This window comes from Gopherus evgoodei, chromosome 4 (genome assembly GCF_007399415.2).
Source record: "Gopherus evgoodei ecotype Sinaloan lineage chromosome 4, rGopEvg1_v1.p, whole genome shotgun sequence".
Taxonomy (NCBI): Eukaryota; Metazoa; Chordata; order Testudines; family Testudinidae; genus Gopherus; species Gopherus evgoodei.
The window spans coordinates 107,070,981-107,090,278 of record NC_044325.1 but is presented as its reverse complement, the minus strand read 5'-3'; the positions used below and the strand labels follow the sequence as shown (position 1 = coordinate 107,090,278).

The window sequence follows — 19,298 nt, the reverse complement described above, 5'->3', positions numbered from 1 at the left end:
TCAGTGGAAATACATTGGTGTAAAGCCGATAAAAGTGAAGGGAGATTCAAACTAATAGTTAGTAGACTGAACTTCAGACAGTTCTCACAACTTTTAATGTTTGTTGAAAACCCGTAATAACTTCCTCAAATTACATGCCTAGCTAATCTAAATGACTGGCATCTTGACATCTTTGGTTGATACTCTTTGTTTCTGTTTCCAGTTGTTGGAGACAGCCTTTCATAAAATGTTAATGGTAGTTTGAAATGTTAAAGCAGTGTGTGTATTCTCAGTGAGCCACTCTTATTGTCGGCATCCAATCATTGCACACTTCTACTTAGTGAAATGGCTGGACATCTCTGAATGACAGAGGTGCTTAAAACTAACCTATGAGAGTCTTGTTCCTAGCGGAAATTCCGTAAGACTCCATTAAAATTCTTCAAACAGTTCCTATTGGCTTCTCCTGTTTGGAACCATGAATCAGTAGCCTCAGGAATCACTATACCAGTACATATGTTGCTCAGACTAAGACCTAACTTAACTGTAGTACCAGTAGTAGTCAGATGAACAGTTTCACCTGTGAGTTCCACTTTTTTACCACAGGCAAATGCTTGTCATTGCAACTGCATTTACTGAGGGGTCAAGATTGCAATATGACACTGCCTTGGTGATATCTGTCCCATACAGTAGCACAACTATTGTCATTGTATGGATTAGACTCTCCAAGCCTATTGTCTTTATTAAAAGTTTGACTAATTCTAATGTCCATAAATAAACAAAACTCCCATCTTATGCAAAGACTGCAGGACCAGGCATCAGCTTTGTAACCTTGATGCAACATAGGAACACTGTGATGGAATGAAGTAGAGGTAGCTGCAAACTCTCCTCAGACTCTTTATTACCATTGGAATATGCACAAATATCAGTTTCCAACCCCATCTTAGGTGTCTGTAGAATTTCAAGTAAATTGACCAAAATGAGTAAATATCTGGCATACCTTGCAAGATGGAGTGGAGCCATATGTCTTTCAAAATGTGTTAAAAACAAAGAGAAGTGGCAAAATTGAGGAGAAAATGAATTTTGTCCATTCCGGGTTTCCTGCCTCATAGGCCACCAAACCTTGATCTGAAAAGCAAGTCCTCGCCTCTTGTGAATAAGATCAAATGAGCTTAATTGCTGAATCCAAGACAAACTATATAAGAGATATTTAGTTGTTCTAGATGCAGAACAATGTGGTACAACTGTGTGCTGCCTTTATTCAGTTAGAAATGTTGCCCAATCTTACAAGTGAAACAAAAGTCTTATAAAGTTTTGTAAGGCTTGTAAACACCAATTTATATATAAACAATAGCAGCCAAACATAAACAGACAATCAACAAAGCAGGAAGATTGAAGAGAGCAGTTTGTAAAATGAGAAGGGTGGTTCAGATTTTCTTCTTCAGGCATTCTTCTCACTCCCTCATTATCAAAGGCCAGTATACACCAGTACCTCAAGCAGACCTGTTTCAACATGATGTGTCTTCCTTTCTACAAATTTAAAAAGAATGGGTCCTCACGCAAGCATTCCAACTCCAGAAACAAATTTGAAAAAAATTGCTACAACATGTTGACTGATTTCTTGCCAAGACAGCTACTGAGAAGCTTCTTGATCCATTCTTGCATGGAGAAAATTAGAGGGGGGAAATATGTATCTTCTTTAATTAAAAGTTAAAACCAGTCCATGCCCTGAGTGCTCACTTTCCTTGAGCCATGGGGGAGGGGAAGTATCTTTGTTCTGGGTGTCAGCAAAGCATTCCCTAGCTCTGGAGGTATTCAGTTTTGTTCTCAGAATAATGATACTACAATATACTAGGATTTAACCATGCATGGATTACTTTAAAATGCTCAAATTTGACCCCAAAAAAGAGTCAGAACTTTAAAAACAAAAACAAAAACATAAATATCAATTCATATTTTTTCATTAAGAAAAGGGAAAAACTGTTTGTAAGCCAGGGTGTGGTAGAGAAACTAATATTGTGTGTGTGTATTCTAGCTATTTCAAACCATAAAAGCATGACAGCTGTGAAAAAGGAGTGCTGCAGGGAATTCTTTTAGAGTTTGATTTTTTTAAAAATATGTTTGACATGGAAAATGTTTTTGTACAAATAAAGCAACTGGTATTGAACTTAAAAAGTGGGAGGAGGGGGAGAGAGAGTACTGTGTGGAACGGAAATGAATAATTCATGATATTTAAAGAAAGAATGCCTCCAAAATGTTCTGCAAGGCAGTCCATGCTGATAGCTTGAATGGTTATTCCCCTCCCCCCATTTAAAGCATCATTAATTCAACATATTTGTGATTTTTTAAAAATCTGGTAAGATATTTACCAAAGAAACATTATTTAACTTAGATTAGGATATTCTTTATTCAGATAATTTAGTTTAGATATCTAGGAGATAAGCAGAATTATTTAAACATAAAGAGACAGTCTTGTACTATCAGAAAATAATTTAGTTGTTGTTTAAAAAAAAACACTGCAAACTAAAATCAACCTCATGGAAGGGGGAAAAATAAGATCAGATATTTTGAACATTACTCCATAGGATACCAGCACAATACAGTGTTAGTGAATGCATTGTAGCAGAGCTCCATATGCAATCAGAAGCCAATTGTTACTGGACTGTGTACAAGCACATACTGTGCTCAATGGTCTGATGAGGTATTATGGATATGATGCAAAGAGACCTTGTGGATTAGAAACTCACAATTTGTTAATAAGTGAAAGCAACTTAACATTTACACTGAGCTGGCTGAGTATAGTAGCACTTCAGGTGGTAAATAATTCCAACGAATCCAATGACTTTGTTACAGCTTCAGGTATTAATGTATATTTGGGAAAAAAACGGCCCCTGGAATTTCCTCACTATGTTATTCTGGATCCCTTTGCATTGTGTCTTCATTATTATATTCTACTTTCAATATAAAAAAAAAGTTGAAAACAATCTATTATAAATATAAAAAATGTTAAGAGGAGCAGCCTATTAAAATATAGCCTAGAGATAGTACATAACACTGACTTTAAATAAGGAGCCAGAGCCAAAATGATACTCTATTAAATCATGGTTATAGTGTAGTTTATCCATCACTGTATTAATTTTTATATTACAGGTTCCACAGTTCCACTGCTAAACTATTTTCTTTGCCAGTGTTTCTTCATCCTTTACATTGACTAAGCATGTTAATGTTACTATATGACAGGGATCATTGCAGTGGCTTGGAAGTGGGAGTGCCTGTAGAATGTTATGATAAGCAAAGTTGTAGTGCTCATTGCAGATAGACAACATATCTTATTTTTCAGCATATTAATCATAATTGAAATGCACAGTTATCTAAGGATGCTGAGTTCCTTAAGCTCTCAGAAACTGAGGGTAATCAGCACCTCCCTGTGTTGAGATCTAAAATGTTATGTAGAAATTAAGTTTTTGTGCTGTTCACATGCTGTGAAGTTTTCATATAATCTTTTCAATAAAAAATCTGCTATGATTAAAATACCTTTCATATGGGCATCTCAAAGCACTTTTCCAATATAGGTTAATCCTCACGGCAGCCCTTTGAGATGAGGAAGTATTGCCATCCTCATTTTAGAGATGAGAAAACTTAAGTCCCAGAGAAGTTCCAGAACTTGTTACGCAATGAGTCAATGACAGAGCAGGGAACAGAACACAAAAATCATAAGGCCTGATCCTTAGAGGTTCTGAACAACTGCATCTCCCATTATCTTAAGAGGGTCCTCAGCATGTTTCAGGATTGGGCCCCAGCTCCAAGATCTAGACCATATTATATCTTTCAATCAGTATTTTTGAAAGTTACTTAACTGTATCCTAAGCACTGTTATGTTTTATGATTTGTAATAGAGTGTACATGCTTAAATTGCACATTTAGTACTTTAATAAAAATCATGAGCATCACATTTATGTTTTGCCAGTTTGCCTACCAGCTATCTGGTAACAAAAAGTTCCAAGGTAGCACTGCAAGTCTGTGCCCAGCTAAACCTTTTGTTTTTGCAGATGTTTGAGCTTAGAGGAGTGTTGCTGAGCTTAGAGCAGTGTTGTGGAGCACAGGCAATGCTAGGTCCATGTTTGCACTTGCCTGCTGCTATTCTCTGCTCATTGTCTAAACCTGTATGCATTGTTCTCCTCCACAGGTGATAACTACCCTGTGCAGTTCATTCCATCAACAATGGCAGCTGCTGCTGCTTCTGGACTCAGCCCTTTACAGCTCCAGGTATGTGCCAGAACAAAAAAATGTGGGACAGAAGCCAACACTTTAGAGGAAAACTGCTAACCACTAACCAGCTGTATGCTAAATAATAGTCTGAATGTTAAACAATTTTTTAAGCATAGCCCAGGAGGATTAACACCTTATATACTTACCATACTGAAAATATAACAGCATGCTCTGAAAGAAAGACAACATTATGACTTTGTACTGTGTGTTTTATGTCAACTGACTGAATAATTTTTTTTTAATTATATGACCAGTTGTCAGGAGATATGTTCAGAGATCATTTCCAACTTTATTTTCCTTTGACTCTCTCCCTCTAAGTGCACTACAGGAGCTATAGCTGGGGCATTGTGTATATCAGAAAAATACAGTTTGTTGTTTTTTTACTTTTTCTTTCAGTTGCTTTTTCTCTCAAACAGTATGGTGACAACTGTTTCATAAATTGCCAACTCTCGGTTTCTGTATTTATGTAATCTCAACCTTTCCATGCATTAAGCTACTCAGATGCCAGGGGCAGTGGCTTCTGGGTTTGGTCCCTGGCTAGGTCGTTTATTTGTTTTCACCATATATGGAACTAAATGTTATGTGAAAATGATTTGCACACCAAATTATTAGCCAGTTTTTCATGGTGATCGATGTTTAATTTAACAAGAAAAGCTACAATAATGTCATAAATAACGGAGCAGCAGTCAAAGGCTGTCAGAGTTAAAATGTGCAGAAAGCGAGCAACATGAGAGGAAAGGATGGCAGATGTACATAACTATTTGCAAGTAAACCTGTGAAAACTCAGTTTTGCTTATGTTAGACTTGGGTTTATTTGTAGAATAAGGATACGGTAGAATAGCAAGGTATTGCAAGATCAATAGACAAATAGCCATTTTACTTAACCTTCTTCCGTTGTACCATTTCTTTAATTGAAAAAAAAGGGGGGGAGGGGGAGCTAGATCTTCAGTCCCATTGTCTTCTCATCTGTGACTAGCCCTAAGTAGGTTGAAAGCTCTCCCTATAAAGGTATTCCCCTGGCCAATAGAAATCTGCAGGTGACATTTGACTGGTATTTCCTGCTATACGTCAACAACACCTGGGCCTGTAGAGTATAGTGAGATCCAAGAGGACTGGAGATAGCCAAATGTAAAACTTCCTTTAAAAAACAGGAACAAAGAGAAGCCAGGGAATTACAGACAAGTCAGCCTAACTTGGATACCTGGAAAGATACTGGAACAATTTATTAAACAATCACCTAAGAGTATGATAGTTTGATAAATGATAGCCAATATGGATTTGTCAAGAACAAATCATGCCAAACCAACCCAAATGGATAGGGAGGAAGTGGTAGACATGATTTATCTTGATCTTAAGACAGTTTTGGGCACAGTTCCACATGACATTCTCATACGCAAACTTGGGAAATGTGGTGTAGATGAAACCACTATAAAGTGGGTGTACAGCTGTTTGATAAACTGCCTTCAAAGAGTTGTTATCAACGGTTCACTGTCAGACTGGGAGGATGTATCTAGTAGTGTCACACAGAGTCCTGGCTTGATACTATTCAATATTTTCACAAATGACTTTGAAAATGAAGAGAATGTTTATAAAATTAGCAGATGACACCAAGCTGAGAGGGGTTGCTAGCACTTTGGAGGGCAGGATTAGAATTCAAAAGGCCCTTAATAAATTGGAGAATTGGTCTGAAATCAACAAGGTGGCATTCAATAAAGACAAGGACTGCATTTGATTTTTCCTTCCTAATGCAGTCCTTGTCTTTATTGTAGAATAACTGGCTAGGCAGTAGTATTGCAGAAAAGGATAGGGGGATATAGTGGATCACATATTCAATATGAGTCAATAATGTAATGCAGCTGAGTAAAATGATATCATTCTGGGTTGTATTAACAGGAGTGTCATTATGTAAGACACAGGATTTAATTGTCCTGCTCTGCTTGGCACTGGTGAGGCCTCAGCTGGAATATTTTGTCAGTTTTGGGTGCCTTACTTTAAAAAAGATGTGGACAAGTTGGAGAGAGTTCAGAGGAAAGCAACAAAAATGATAAAAGGTTTAGAAAACCTGAGCTATGAGGAAAGGTTAAAAAAACTGGGTATGTTTAGTCTTGAGAAAAGAATACTGAAGGGTCAACAGATATTAGTCTTCAAACATGTTAAGGATTCATATAAACAGCACAGTGATCAATTGTTCTCCATGTCTACTGAAGGAAGGATGAGAAGTAACCACCTTAATCTGCTACGAGGGAGATTTAAGTTAGATATTAGGTAAAGCTTTCTAACTACACTTCTACCTCAATATAATGCTGTTCTTGGGAGCCAAAAATCTTACCGTGTTATAGGTGAAACTGCATTATATCGAACTTGCTTTGATCTGCCAGAGTGTGCAACCCCGCTCCCCCTGGAGCACTGCTTTACCGCATTATATCTGAATTTGTGTTATATCGGGTGGCATTATATCAGAGTAGAGGTGTATAAGGCTAGTTAAGTACTGGAGTAAGGTTACCAAGGGAGATTGTGGAATCCCCATCATTGGAGTGTTTTAAGAACAGCTGTCAGGGTTGGTCCAGGTATATACATGGTCCTTCGTCCAGGTATATACATGGTCCTTCCTCAGCACAGGGGCATGGACTATAAGGTCCCTTGCAGTCCTTCATTTCTGTGATTCTGTGTTTAGTGCAAGAGAGTTTGTGTGAAACAAGTGCTTTTATTTTTTATTTTACATTTATAAACTAGAGTCTGCTCCTAGATACAGCAGGTAACTCTCTGTTCTGACCAGCATTCTGAACACTTCATCTCTATAAGTGTGAACTTTTGAACTCTCCAGCCACATCACATAATAATAGCAGCTACTTCACACAGAAGGTCTGTGTTGTAACAGTGGATTCATTGATTGCCAATTAATTCAAGCTTATTAAAATATTTGTAAAGGCTAGTGCAGACCCTCCTCATATACTTGTTCCAGATTACAGACATTTGTGGCTTATCCTGTTAAAAAACTGTAATGAAGACAAGCCCAGTGTCTCACCATCTACACCACTAGTTATACCTGTGCTAGCTGGGCATACAGGTCTGAACCCTACATACCACTACAGGTGACCAACCTTCAGGGGCACCAGAGATCTCTTAGGTAACTAGGATCAATCCCAGAATCCTGGTATACACTAGCAAAAAAAGTTCACCTTGAACAGCTACCTGAACTAAAGCTACACCTTGCCCTTAGCTATCTCATTGTAAAATAAAATCAAAAATAAAAAACTCTTTACAACTCAGGTGTAGATGTAGCTATGGTGGGTTCTGAATATCATGACTGAGACCCGGGACTGAAGTGTATTCAGTGGGGAGTCAGTATGGCGAGTAGAGCGCTGGACTGATGTGTTCATGGCAATCTGTGTGGCACCATTTCAAGGTGTTTCTGTTCACCCTTTCAGCTTCAAGCATATGTGAGTGAATCCACCCAAATCTGCCTTCTGCTGGGTAGTTTGCAAATACAGTACCACACACACATGTGGTATGTATGCATAGTGGTTGTGTACCATGCTGATGTATCTGTACAACACATGCCTGTTGCTCTAATTGGTGAGAGCGATGAAACTTGCAAATCATTTCCCCCTCACTGCTCCTTTTTATATCCTTCTCTGTAATCTCTCTTCTTTCTTGTCGCCTTGATTTTTTCCTCCTACTTTTTAAAAGTTTGCACTCATTTTAATCAAATCTCCTGGAGGCTCATGTTCATGGTGAACCTGATTTAAAAGAGTGAATTTGCTCATCAGGCAGCTTTTCTCAAGCTTTCACAGCGGTCCTGACAGTCCTATTACTAGGAAACCTCGTATCAGCTTAGTTGGCACACAGCTCAGCTGTCCCAGCAGACCTGACTGCATTAAATCTTGTGCAGAGTCCCTCCAAAAGAGGAAAAATGTTACAGCATGTTCTTTATTGTTTAAAAATCTGCTTTCATTTTTGGGTATTTCTACAAAGCAGTTTATATGGTAAAGAAGGAAATGTCGCAACTCTGTCAACAATTTCTGATAAACTGTTGATAGTAATGAAGCATTACAATTATGTTAGCTAGAATTATTCCTAAACAAAGTGATCTCCATAAAACCTATGGTTCATAACTTTTTCTCCTGATCTAGTTGTGTAATTTGTCCTTCAAAGTTTATCACATAACATTAATGAGCCTTGGCAAGTCTTAACTATGGTTGCAGCTGTGTTCTGGAAGCCTGAAGTATTATAATCAAGTAAAGAGACAGAGTTTTAAAATTGTAACCAAATATACGTTTGTCCATTTCTATTCTTCCTAATTGCAGACAAAGTAAATGACCTTTTGTTACACCGCTGGGTGCAGATCCAATGCACTGCTGAAGCATTGCACAGTGTGCCTCAGGGGCACAATATTAGTAGAGTGAAGGCCAAAGAATGCTATTTTTAGTTGAACAGTTCAGCAGATGGAGCCATGAATACTCATATATCTGAAGGTTGAGGGGTTTGAACCATTAATTTTGATAATGTATTTAACCCTGGGAACAATCAGAAACTGTAACTCTGAGGTTACAGTGCTTTTGACCTCTGGAGAACAGAGGGCACTCAGTACAGTAAACAATATATTACATTTCTACTTATACCAATTCTCTCACACATATAAATTTCAGAACACAGTTGACATTTGCTTTCCTCAGCTATTTTAGTGCTGGTCCTTAAAGTAAGTCAAGAAGAATGTGCAGGAAAGAGGCCAATGTAATGCAACAGTCATGTAAATATGGCCTTTAAATAACTAAGACGTTAAATGTGACTGTTTATGAAGAAATATTATTCTCTTGAACTAGAGTCTTAGTGACTTATTATTTCAATGAAAAAGTTGTTTTAGAGGACTGCCTCTCTGTATGGAGTTTCCTCTATATGTTGTAACCTTAAAGCAATTTTTTATTGAGGCTAATGTGGTCAGATAGTCTTAGCATTGACTGAAGGTGATTTGGTCCCACTCTGTTACCACATCATGTAAAGTGATATACCTGCCTTATGTCGTCTTATTAAATGATGCATGCTCCTCTTCAGCAAATATAGCAGTTAAATATCACACAGCATAAATATTTCTAATTAAAATATCTCCATGTGTCAGCATATCGGTAATGTATTATTTTAATCCATTTATTTTGTTTATGAAACAGTGACATATGTTTAGATTGTGAAATATATGAGCCTTAAAAATCACTTTATTGAAGAAAATTAATTCCTACAATACTGTCTCAGTAATATGTTCACTCACCCAGTCAGTCACTGGCAGGGCTGCCACTCTTAATGTTGGTTAGACACACTGTAACAGTTTTATCTGACATAACATTCTCGGATGTAGTCAATAATAATTTTTTCAAATGCAAAAGCCATTGGATTTTCCTTTCTTTTTTAACCCAACGAAGAATGGGAATTGGGTAAACACGAAAGAAATTCAGTGAGACCAATCAAAATTAAAATCAGCTAGTTACCTTTTCAAAGGTAGACACTGTAATTTGTTTGTCAGCAGGTAGGTGTTTGGGTCAGCATGGTGAGTGAGTGACTGTCAGCAGGAATTCCTACAAGACAAGTAATTTCACTCAATGTATTACTGACAGATTGCTCACCTCTTCGAATCACTAGAGAAAACAAACTTAATATTGTTACAGGCAGAGTTTCTGTCTTCATTAGCCTCATAGAATGATTTTATCTAGCACTCAAAGACTACTGAGCTCTGGGTGGGCATATTTTAACAGAATGCTTCTTATTATGATACTATGAGTAGTGGCCTAAATTAAGGGAATGGCATGTGCAAATTCAGGTATGTGGAAATAGTAATTTAAATATTTTTGTTGTGTTTTATTTCATAGAAATTGTGGGGTGAAAGAAGCTCAAAAAGAAAGAAAGAGGTTTTAATACAGCTTTGAGAGAGCAAGCATGCTCTTTAATACAAAAATAAAATTAAAATCTTGTCAAGCTTGCAACATTTAGGAGAGTTTAATTAAAATTAAAGGAATATTTATACACGTTCTCTTCTTCTTTCTCAATTCGCACACGTGTGTGTGTAATCTCTCTGTTATCAAGTTTAATTATATCAATGGTAATGAAAGGGTATCAATGAAAATGATGTCAATGGGTTGCTGTTTCACTTTTCCTGGCACAGATTAGGGTTCTTTTGGGCTGGATACTTAATCCCTTGACCTTGCTCCCTATGTTTTTTCTCATTCTTTTTGATCTCCAGCTTAAATCTCCAACTTTGGTGAGTTTGAATTTCTTTGCACCTTGGCAGTGTAGATTTCATCTTTTTATGAAGAAGAGAGTAGAAGGGGAGACTGAGATGTGGCACAGTATGAAGAGACTAAATGATAAATATTTAAATTCACTCATCATCAGCAAGTGCATATGTATGGAGTTTGGATATCAGACTGTCTACTGCAGCTCTTCTTTTAATGTGAATAGGTTGAATGAAAATTTAAACCCATGTGAACATTGAAGATTGAGTGTTTCCAATCTGAACAGAAAGTTTATGCAGCCTAACAACTGGCTTCCTCTGAACACAAGCAAAAGTACTTGTAAAAGCTATTTTTCAGTGGCTATTAAGACATATGTCTGCAGTGTGTATCCACTCCAAAGTCAGTCAGAAGAAGCAAATAAGCTACTGCTACATTGACCAATAGTACCCTGTAGACCAGTGCTGTGATATTTCATTAGAGGGTTGGCACATTTTAAAAAACTTTATTTTAATTGTGATGTGTCTTTGGGGAGCGTGCTAGCTATGAAGCCCACTCAGAGCTGGCAGTTGCATCCCTCCACGCTTTTTAGAAATGTATATGGTATATGCCTTTTGGGAATTGGCTAGGAAGTGTATTTCTGGAAGTTCATTACGTTTCTGACAGCCTTACAGCAGACTTTTTAATGTGAACTATAGGTTACAAGCAGAAAAGGATTTTCAGTACAAGGTTGTTCACATATCCGAACGTTTATCATTTTTAATGTACTTATAGATCCGTAAGTATGGAGAAGAATGCAACAAATGCAGTCCTTTATGGAGATAGTAAATACAGTAGGGCACTGTGCGTGTACGGACATTCCACTGCCATAGCTCCATCCCCTTGCTGGCTAATTGTTAGAGTAGTAGTAATATGAATAACTCAGTTTCCCTTTGAAGTAAAAGTTATAAGGATGGTGATATCTAGAAGAGGCAGAAATTTTTAAAAAATGGAAAAAGAGAAAAAAATTCTTAGTTTCATAGACTGGAAAGTTATCATCATTTGTTTTCTTTGGGTGGTCTTTGAATAAACTAAGGAAGCAGTCCCTACAAGTAACCCAGTTTAGACAAAAACTCAAAGGCAATTCATAGCTAAAAGGAGACAAAAATATTCTAGAAATCAGTTAGTAGGGTCACTGGGGAAAGCCCCTTAAGATGATGAGATGTGAATATTTTTGTTCCTCCCACTCTGATTGTCTAAGATGTGGTGTATTTGTTTGGCCAGTAATGTTTTTAGAATCCGCATGGCTGAAAAATTAGATAACCATATTAACTATACTAACTCTTGAGTTTATGTCTCACAAGAAGTTTTGGAATCATCTGTCCATTCATAGACTCAGCATGAAGGCTACATAAGCATTCCATATTCGATTCACAGAAGGTATGCATATAACTCAAAACAAAGAAGTGTGCAGTAAGTCAAGGAAAAAATGAGCATAGCTAAGTGGCAACGTTCAAAGAGTTATTCAAGACAAAAAGGAATCCTTCGCTAAACAGAAACCCCAATCCCAGTGAAATAAATAGAATGGAGCGTAGACTGTGCTTACAGGTGCTATGGAATATGGAAATTAGGAGGGCTAACATGAATTTGAATTACAAATAGGCAGACATAAAGACAAATAAAAAGAAATTATTTAAGACTATTAGAAGCAGAAAACTTGAGATTGAATTGGTAGGGCTACTGGACTTCCTGGGAGTAAAGGGATCACTAAAGGAGGGTAAAGGTATTGTAGAGAAGCTAAATGATTTGTCCTGTACACTTCAGGATGAAAGGACGACAAGACATCAGAAATGTGGTTTATGTAGGCCACAACTTTATAAAGTAACACATCTGGGAACAATCTAATAATAACTCATCCAGTGCAGCCCATCCCTCATTTGTAATCCATTCAGTGTGGGGGAGGACTGCCATCAGCCCCCTACTCTGTTGGCTAGGTCTCAGTAGCATTGCTGAGACCCCCACTGCCCTCCCTGAGGGCTAAGAGGGAAAGGAAGAGGGGATTGTATCCTCCCTCTACCAGTCCTTAGGAGCCTCAACCCCATTCCATATCTAATTTAGCAGGTGCCATCTCCTAACCTGCTTCCAATTCTGGTTTATCAGGGAACCAGACTCCTACTGAATGATTACCTGCCCTGGGCACTTGCCACTAGGACGCTCCAGCTTAGCTGCTTATTTGCTTAGCTGCTTCCCCTCATCTCTGCCATATTCTCAGATTGGGGAAAGGGGTATATACTTGCACATGTGATGGTTGTGTCCAGAAATTAGACTCTTTTGGGTGGAAATTATTAAAGAGATTCATTTTATGATAAAATGTCGGCTTACTAGAGATCCCCTGACCTGCTTGCTTAATTTTCCAGTAAAGCATCTGCATTTTAAACAGAACACATTAATTTTCTCCTTATTGTTAAGTGCTAGACTTTGTACTGCAAGTTATTGGAAAAAATGTGACCTCCCCCTCGTCTGAAATTCTGGCATGGTAAAATGTAGACAGCCCTTAGAACAGAAAAGCTTGCCCACCAAATACATAGACAAGAGAAGCAGCACAAATAGGACATATATTTAGAAATTGTCACTCTTTTTTGGCACGCTCAGCAGAGGAGGGGTCCACAGCCAGCAAACCAGAATCTTTAGCCAGGTTCTTTAAATATTAACCTGGTCCTGAATAAGTAATTGCAGCATAGTATGTTAGTGTTTTATTGTAACTTTGCCTTAATAAAAAGTTTAAAAAATGCTTCCCTATTAGGAGGGTTAACATGGAATTTGTACAATAAATAGCCAGACATAAAAACAAGTAACACAATATTATTCAGAATATTAGAAGTAGGGACCTTGACCATGAATTGGTAGAACTGCAGAATTTTCTGGGAGCAATAAAGGAGGATAGCTAACTGAGAGAGAATAGAAAATAGAATCAAAATAAATGATCAATTTTAAACAGGGAAAAAAGCTTAATTTTGAGGTTTCCTGAGGTCCCAGCCTCAGATCTGTTTTGTTTAATATACCATATTTAGAATTTTGTTACAATTTTTATTAATGATTGGAATTGGTAGTGAACAGTGAGGGGGCAAAATATTCAGGTAACCGACAATTATTCAGATTCGTAAAGGCCAGAGAAAACTGAAGAACTTCAGAGGGATCTTACAAAGCTAAGCTGAACTGGTAATATAATGGTAGATGAAATTCACTGTTGAAAAATGTAAGGTGGTGCTCATTGAAAAGTATAATTGTGAACAATTTGCTGAGTTCTAAATTAACTATAACTACTCAGGAAAAGGTCGGGCTACATAATGAAAACCTCTGCTACCTGTGCAGCAGTGGTCAAAAAAGCAAACAAGTTGTTAAAAACTTTAAAGAATAGGATAAAAATAATACTGGAAGCATCATAATACCACTATGTGAATCAATGGTATGTTTTCATCTGTGATACAGTATGCAGTTCTAGTTAGGATATGTCTACACTACGAAATTAAGTCGAATTTATGGAAGTCTTTTTTTTAGAAAATGTTTTTATACAGTTGATTGTGCGTGTCCTCACACAAAATGCTCTAAGTGCTGTAAGTCAGCGGACTGCTTCCACAGTACCAACGCTAGTGTCAACTTCCGGAGCGTTGCACTGTGGGTAGCTGTGAGTAGCTATCCCACAGTTCCTACAGTCTCCACTGCCCGTTGGGATTCTGGGTTGAGATCCCAATGCCTGATGGGACAAAAAAATAGTGTTGTGGGTGGTTCTGGGCACATGTGATCAGGCTCCCCTCTCCCCCCCATGAAAGCAACGGCAGACAATCGTTTTGCGCCTTTTTTCCTGGGTTACCTGAGCAGATGCCATACCACTGCAAGCATGGAGCCTGCTCAGCTCACTGTCACTGTACATATCCTGGGTGCTGGCAGATGTGGGACTGCATTGCTACACAGCAGCAGTTCATTGCCTTTTGGCAGCAGACTGTGCATTACGATTGGTAGCCATCGTCATCATATTCCTGGGTGCTCTTTTAGCCGACCTCGGTGAGGTTGGTCAGGGGCGCCTGGGCAGACATGGGAGTGACTCAGCCAGGTCACTCCCATCTTCTACCGAGCACCCAGGAGATGATGATGGCTCGCAGTCCTACTGCACCGTCTTCTGGTGAACAGCCAGGAGATGATGATGGCTATCAATCATAATGCAGCATCTTCTGCCAAGCACCCACGAAATGATGATGGCTTGCAGTCGTACTGCACTGTCTGCTGCCAGCCCAATATGTAAAATATAGATGGATCAAAACAAGAAATTGACCCGATTTGTTTTGTGAAATCAACGGTCTGCTAAATCCAGGGTTTTGAGTTCAATCCTTGAGGGGGCCATTCTGTGTGACAGTTGTTTGTGTTTCTCCTTGATGCAAAGCCACCCCTTTTGTTGATTTTAATTCCCTGTAAGCCATGTCATGGGTTGCTCCTGCCTCTGTCAGGACAACGGCAGACAATTGTTTCACGCAAAACCAGGTGAAGAGCAGAACCGGCGCTAGTGTTTTTAGCGCCCTAGGTGCACAGCCATTTCGCCGACCTGCGCACTGCTCCTGTGGCTCCGGTGGTCCTGCTGCAGGCATTCCTACGGAGGGTCCGCTGGTCCACGGCTCCAGTGGAGCTGCCGCAGGCGTGTCTGCGGGAGGTCCACTGGAGCCGCGGGAGCAGCAGACCGTCCACAGAAGTGCTTGCGGCAGGTCCACTGGAGCTGCAGGAGCAGCAGACTGTCTGCAGGAATGCCTGTGGCAGGTCCACCGAAGCCGCCTGCTGCCCCCCCACCAGCAAAATGCTGCCCCCCAATAATCCTGGCACCCTACGCGATTGCCTAGGCCGCCTAAATGGAAGCGCCGGCCCTGGTGTGTGGTATCTCATGCGGAGCGAAGAAAATTCACACAGTCAACACAGCTGCAAACAAGTCAGGAATCCCTTTATTCTTTTCTACTACCCCCTTATATAATTAAGTCTGGTTACATAAGAACCAATCATGCGGGCTAACATCATACATGCTAGCAATCTAATTGGACAAAAAGAAAAATCACGCGCTTACCATGCCTCTAATCACCCCTGATTGGCCAACCGCAACGACGCAATCCCCGACCACACAAAGAACGATCTACAGCCTCTTCCCCTCTCTTCTCCCGAACCAATCGCTCTGTGTGAGACACAGAAAACAAGCGGATCCGAGGCGCGAGCTGCAGCCCGGACCGGCCCCCCCATCGCCCCCCGCCACAGCCACAGGGCTCCGGCCGAGGAGGCAACGGGCACTCACGCGTGGCAGCTGCCGCCTACCTCTGCCTGCGGAGTGCCCTGCGCAGAGACCCACACATGCCTGACACCAGAGTGGGAGCGGCGCTGAGCCCGGCCGCCTGGGTTCCCTGCGCTGCCTGGCCGGGGCCCCAGCAGCGCCCGGTGCCCGAGTGTATGAGAGGGAGCGAGGAGCGGGGGCCGCGGCCCGAGCCACTCGCCTCCTCTCCCGGATGGCGGCAGCAGAGAGTCTGGCCCCGGGGGGAAGCAAGGGGGCAGCGAGGAGGCGGCAGCTTCACGCGAAGAGCCCGGACACAACCCCGGTCCAGCGCCACACCCCATCCACCTAGATCAGTGTAGGGAGAATAAGTCCCCACACCGGTGAGGAGGCAACAGCAGCGCGGTGATGAGAGGGACATGGTAATAGACTTCTCACAAAGTACGGGCCAGACAGTGTGCCCCGGCAATGTGCACTTCATGCTGATGAGCTCTGCAAACAAGCTGGCCAAACAGGAAATGAAATTCAAAAGTTCGCGGGCCTTTTCCTGTCTACCTGGCCAGTGCAGAGTTGAGAGCGCTGTCCAGAGTGGCCACAATGGAGCATTCTGGGATAGGTCCCGGAGGCCAGTACCGTCAAATTGTGTCCAGACTATCCCAAATTCGACCTGGCAAGGCTGATTTCAGTGCTAATCCCCTCATTCGAGGTGGAGTTAAGAAATCGATTTAAAGAGCCCTTTAAGTAGAAAATAGGGGCTTTAGTGTGTGGATGGGTCCAGGGTTAAATCGAGGTAATGCTGCTAAATTCAACCTGAACTCGTAGTGTAGACCAGGCCTTATCAAAAGAGATATAGAAGAAATAGAAAGCGTTTATAGATGGATGACCAAAATGACACAGAGAGACTGCAGTATGAGGAGAAACTGAACAGAGTTGGACTGTTACATTAGATAGAGATGTCAGAAAGGTGTATGAATAATGGTGTAGTAAAGGTAAAATTGGGATCTTCCGTTTGAGCTTTTCCGTAACATGAGAAAAAGGAGACATTAGTGAAATCAAAAGACAACAAATTAAAAATGGATAAAGGGAATACTTTTTCACAGTATAATATTAGCCTTTGTAACTCATTGCCACAAGATATCATTGAGTCAAGATATCAGTGCTTGAGAGGATTACAAAAAGATAAGACATGTAGATAATGAGAACATCTTCAGTTAGATAGAATAAAAATTGGATACATGCTTCAGGGAGTAAACCAACTAGTAACTAATTGAGTTAGGATGAAATTTCCTCTGTGGACAGATTATTCCATAATTATCCACTACCAGATGTTTTGCATTGTCCTCTGACTGGCCACTGTCAGAGGAAAGTTACTAGACTAGGTGGACCAGTGGTCTGAGCTGGTGTGTGAATTCCTATGCTCGTAGAAAGAAAAATTTGGGTAAAAAAGAAGAGTAATGCTGAAGAGAACACACAGAGGAACATTTCAGACCACATTTTCAAACAGGCCCCACAAAGTCTGCCTTTGTAAATTCTTTATTTGCATGTCTAAGATACATTTTCATACACAACATGCATAACTGGGTTTACAGTTACTTTTGATTTTGATGCAAATGTGGAATTTATACACACACAATTGCAGGGGTAATTTTAGAGGCCCATTTTGCTCTTAATTTTTAAAAACATTTAAAACAAATAATTTGTTTGAAAGTGTATGTAAGTTCTAAATATACAGTAGGAGATTTTTTATGCATGATCTGCAAATGGCCCATAATGTAATTATTTTAAAAGTTTAAAAATAGCTTTTAACTAGGGCTGTTTTATGGTTCACAAAGAAGACATTTCACTGTTTTTTGCATTTAAATCTATGTTGAAAATATATTGACTTATCAGGTAACACAGCATGCTGAGAGGGGACAAAACCATTTTTAATGATATGTTAATTGAATGGGATGCTAGAGATGCACCTGAATGACTTTTTTCCCAGATGTGCCCCAGCTGAGTGATAAAGCTTCTCCTGATCAGTAGAGCCAGTGTATATTTATTATATCCCTAGTTGTCATCTTCCAGTTTTGCTAGTGAAAATAATGCCATGGCTGTGAACTAGAGTGTGAACTCTCTGTGGCTCTTCGATAGTAGATAAGTTATATAGTTTAAACCTTCAAATTGCACTTTGAAAACATGCCTCTTAATTGTGACTTTCAGAGTCTTCTCACAAGATGGAGACACCACCACATGGGCTTAAAAGTGAGGTAATTTAACTGGGACTCTTTCTCTTCCCTGATTCTCATCCACTTGTAGGACTAGTGGCTTCTTGTTTTCTCATGGGAGCCTAGAGAAGTTTAATTATATCAGTTTTGCCTTTCAGCATCATTAGTAAATAAATGAGTACTTTTTTTTTCTACGCAGTTGTAGGAAATATTGATGTAAGCAATAGTTGTGTGTGCTGTCTACTCCTTCTGAGAGGCCAGCTAGGTATTCCACCCCTTTCTCCCAGACCTGATTCAGAGCCTCACATGTATATATACAGAAGATATTTGTACTATTCAGTTTTTATATATACAGCTTTCTATTGCTTTTGTCTGTTACTGTACTTTTTTTGTTTTCTTTCTGATTTTTGTGCCAGGTTGGCAGGTCTAGAAATAGTCACAAAACAGGCAGCAGTTACACAACCTTCCCCATAACAGGCACGTGTCTTACTCCTGACTTGATAACTTCACCTTTTTGGTTAGGAAAGTAATGCAGTTCTCAGGTCCCTTCTAATTCATTTCACATAGGCCACCGTATAGCCATCAGACGATACCATTTTTTAGATACCAATTACTTACATGAGCTAGAGTCAAACTAGTAACTATTAACAATTCCCTGAACCAGCCGATCCTATGTACATTTTGCTTTACAGGCAAAAGTATGAAAATCCATTAAATTATTAAATACAAAGCTTCATACCTACCATCAATTTGGCAGCTTACTGTACATCCATGGTTCCTTTCCTTTGATGTAGAATTATTGCATATCACAAATCCCACCTCATAGCTTGCAGCTGCCACTGCTGTAATTTCTCCAGGGCACTTTCATTCTGCTCTTCTATGTGTCTGCTACCCCTCCAGCTTTGGAGTTGTCCACAATTTTGCTCATGTTGAACTGACACTAAAAACAAACAAATCTAACAAAGGCATCCATGGAGCAGCCATGGAAGGTGTAGAAATTAGTTTTCAACTTTTCAGATTAATTGGTTAACAAAACAAGTCTCTGGAAATCCTAAAAGTCCTGGAATAAGCTACAACTGCCTGCTAGCATTCTGTCTCAGTACTGAGACAGAAGCTGCTCTGTAGACCACTCGGTTCGATAGTATGAGAATTTTTGCTTTATTTAGACATTACTGTACCAAATGTATAATGGTTGTATGCACTAGTGCCAGAGCTACTATGTAAGATTTTGCAGGACTTAGAGATTGACTGCTGCATCCCAAATTTTGTGATATATTGTGCTATCTGATAGGGTCACTGAAATCAGAAATAAGTCATCTTGTTTATCCCTGTGCAACATAAATAATAGTC

General features: G+C 39.6%; 1 protein-coding gene across 17 annotated transcripts in view; it reads left to right on the top strand.

Annotated features, from left to right (window-relative positions):
* The window catches only part of SOX6 (SRY-box transcription factor 6), a 459,305-nt gene that overhangs the window by 346,344 nt on the left and 93,663 nt on the right, over nt 1–19,298 (top strand). For all 17 annotated transcript variants that reach the window (XM_030560472.1, XM_030560465.1, XM_030560471.1 and 14 more), the window contains one exon: nt 4,163–4,242. In XM_030560472.1, coding sequence (XP_030416332.1) covers nt 4,163–4,242 — 80 coding nt within the window. The remainder of the gene's footprint in view (nt 1–4,162; nt 4,243–19,298) is intronic.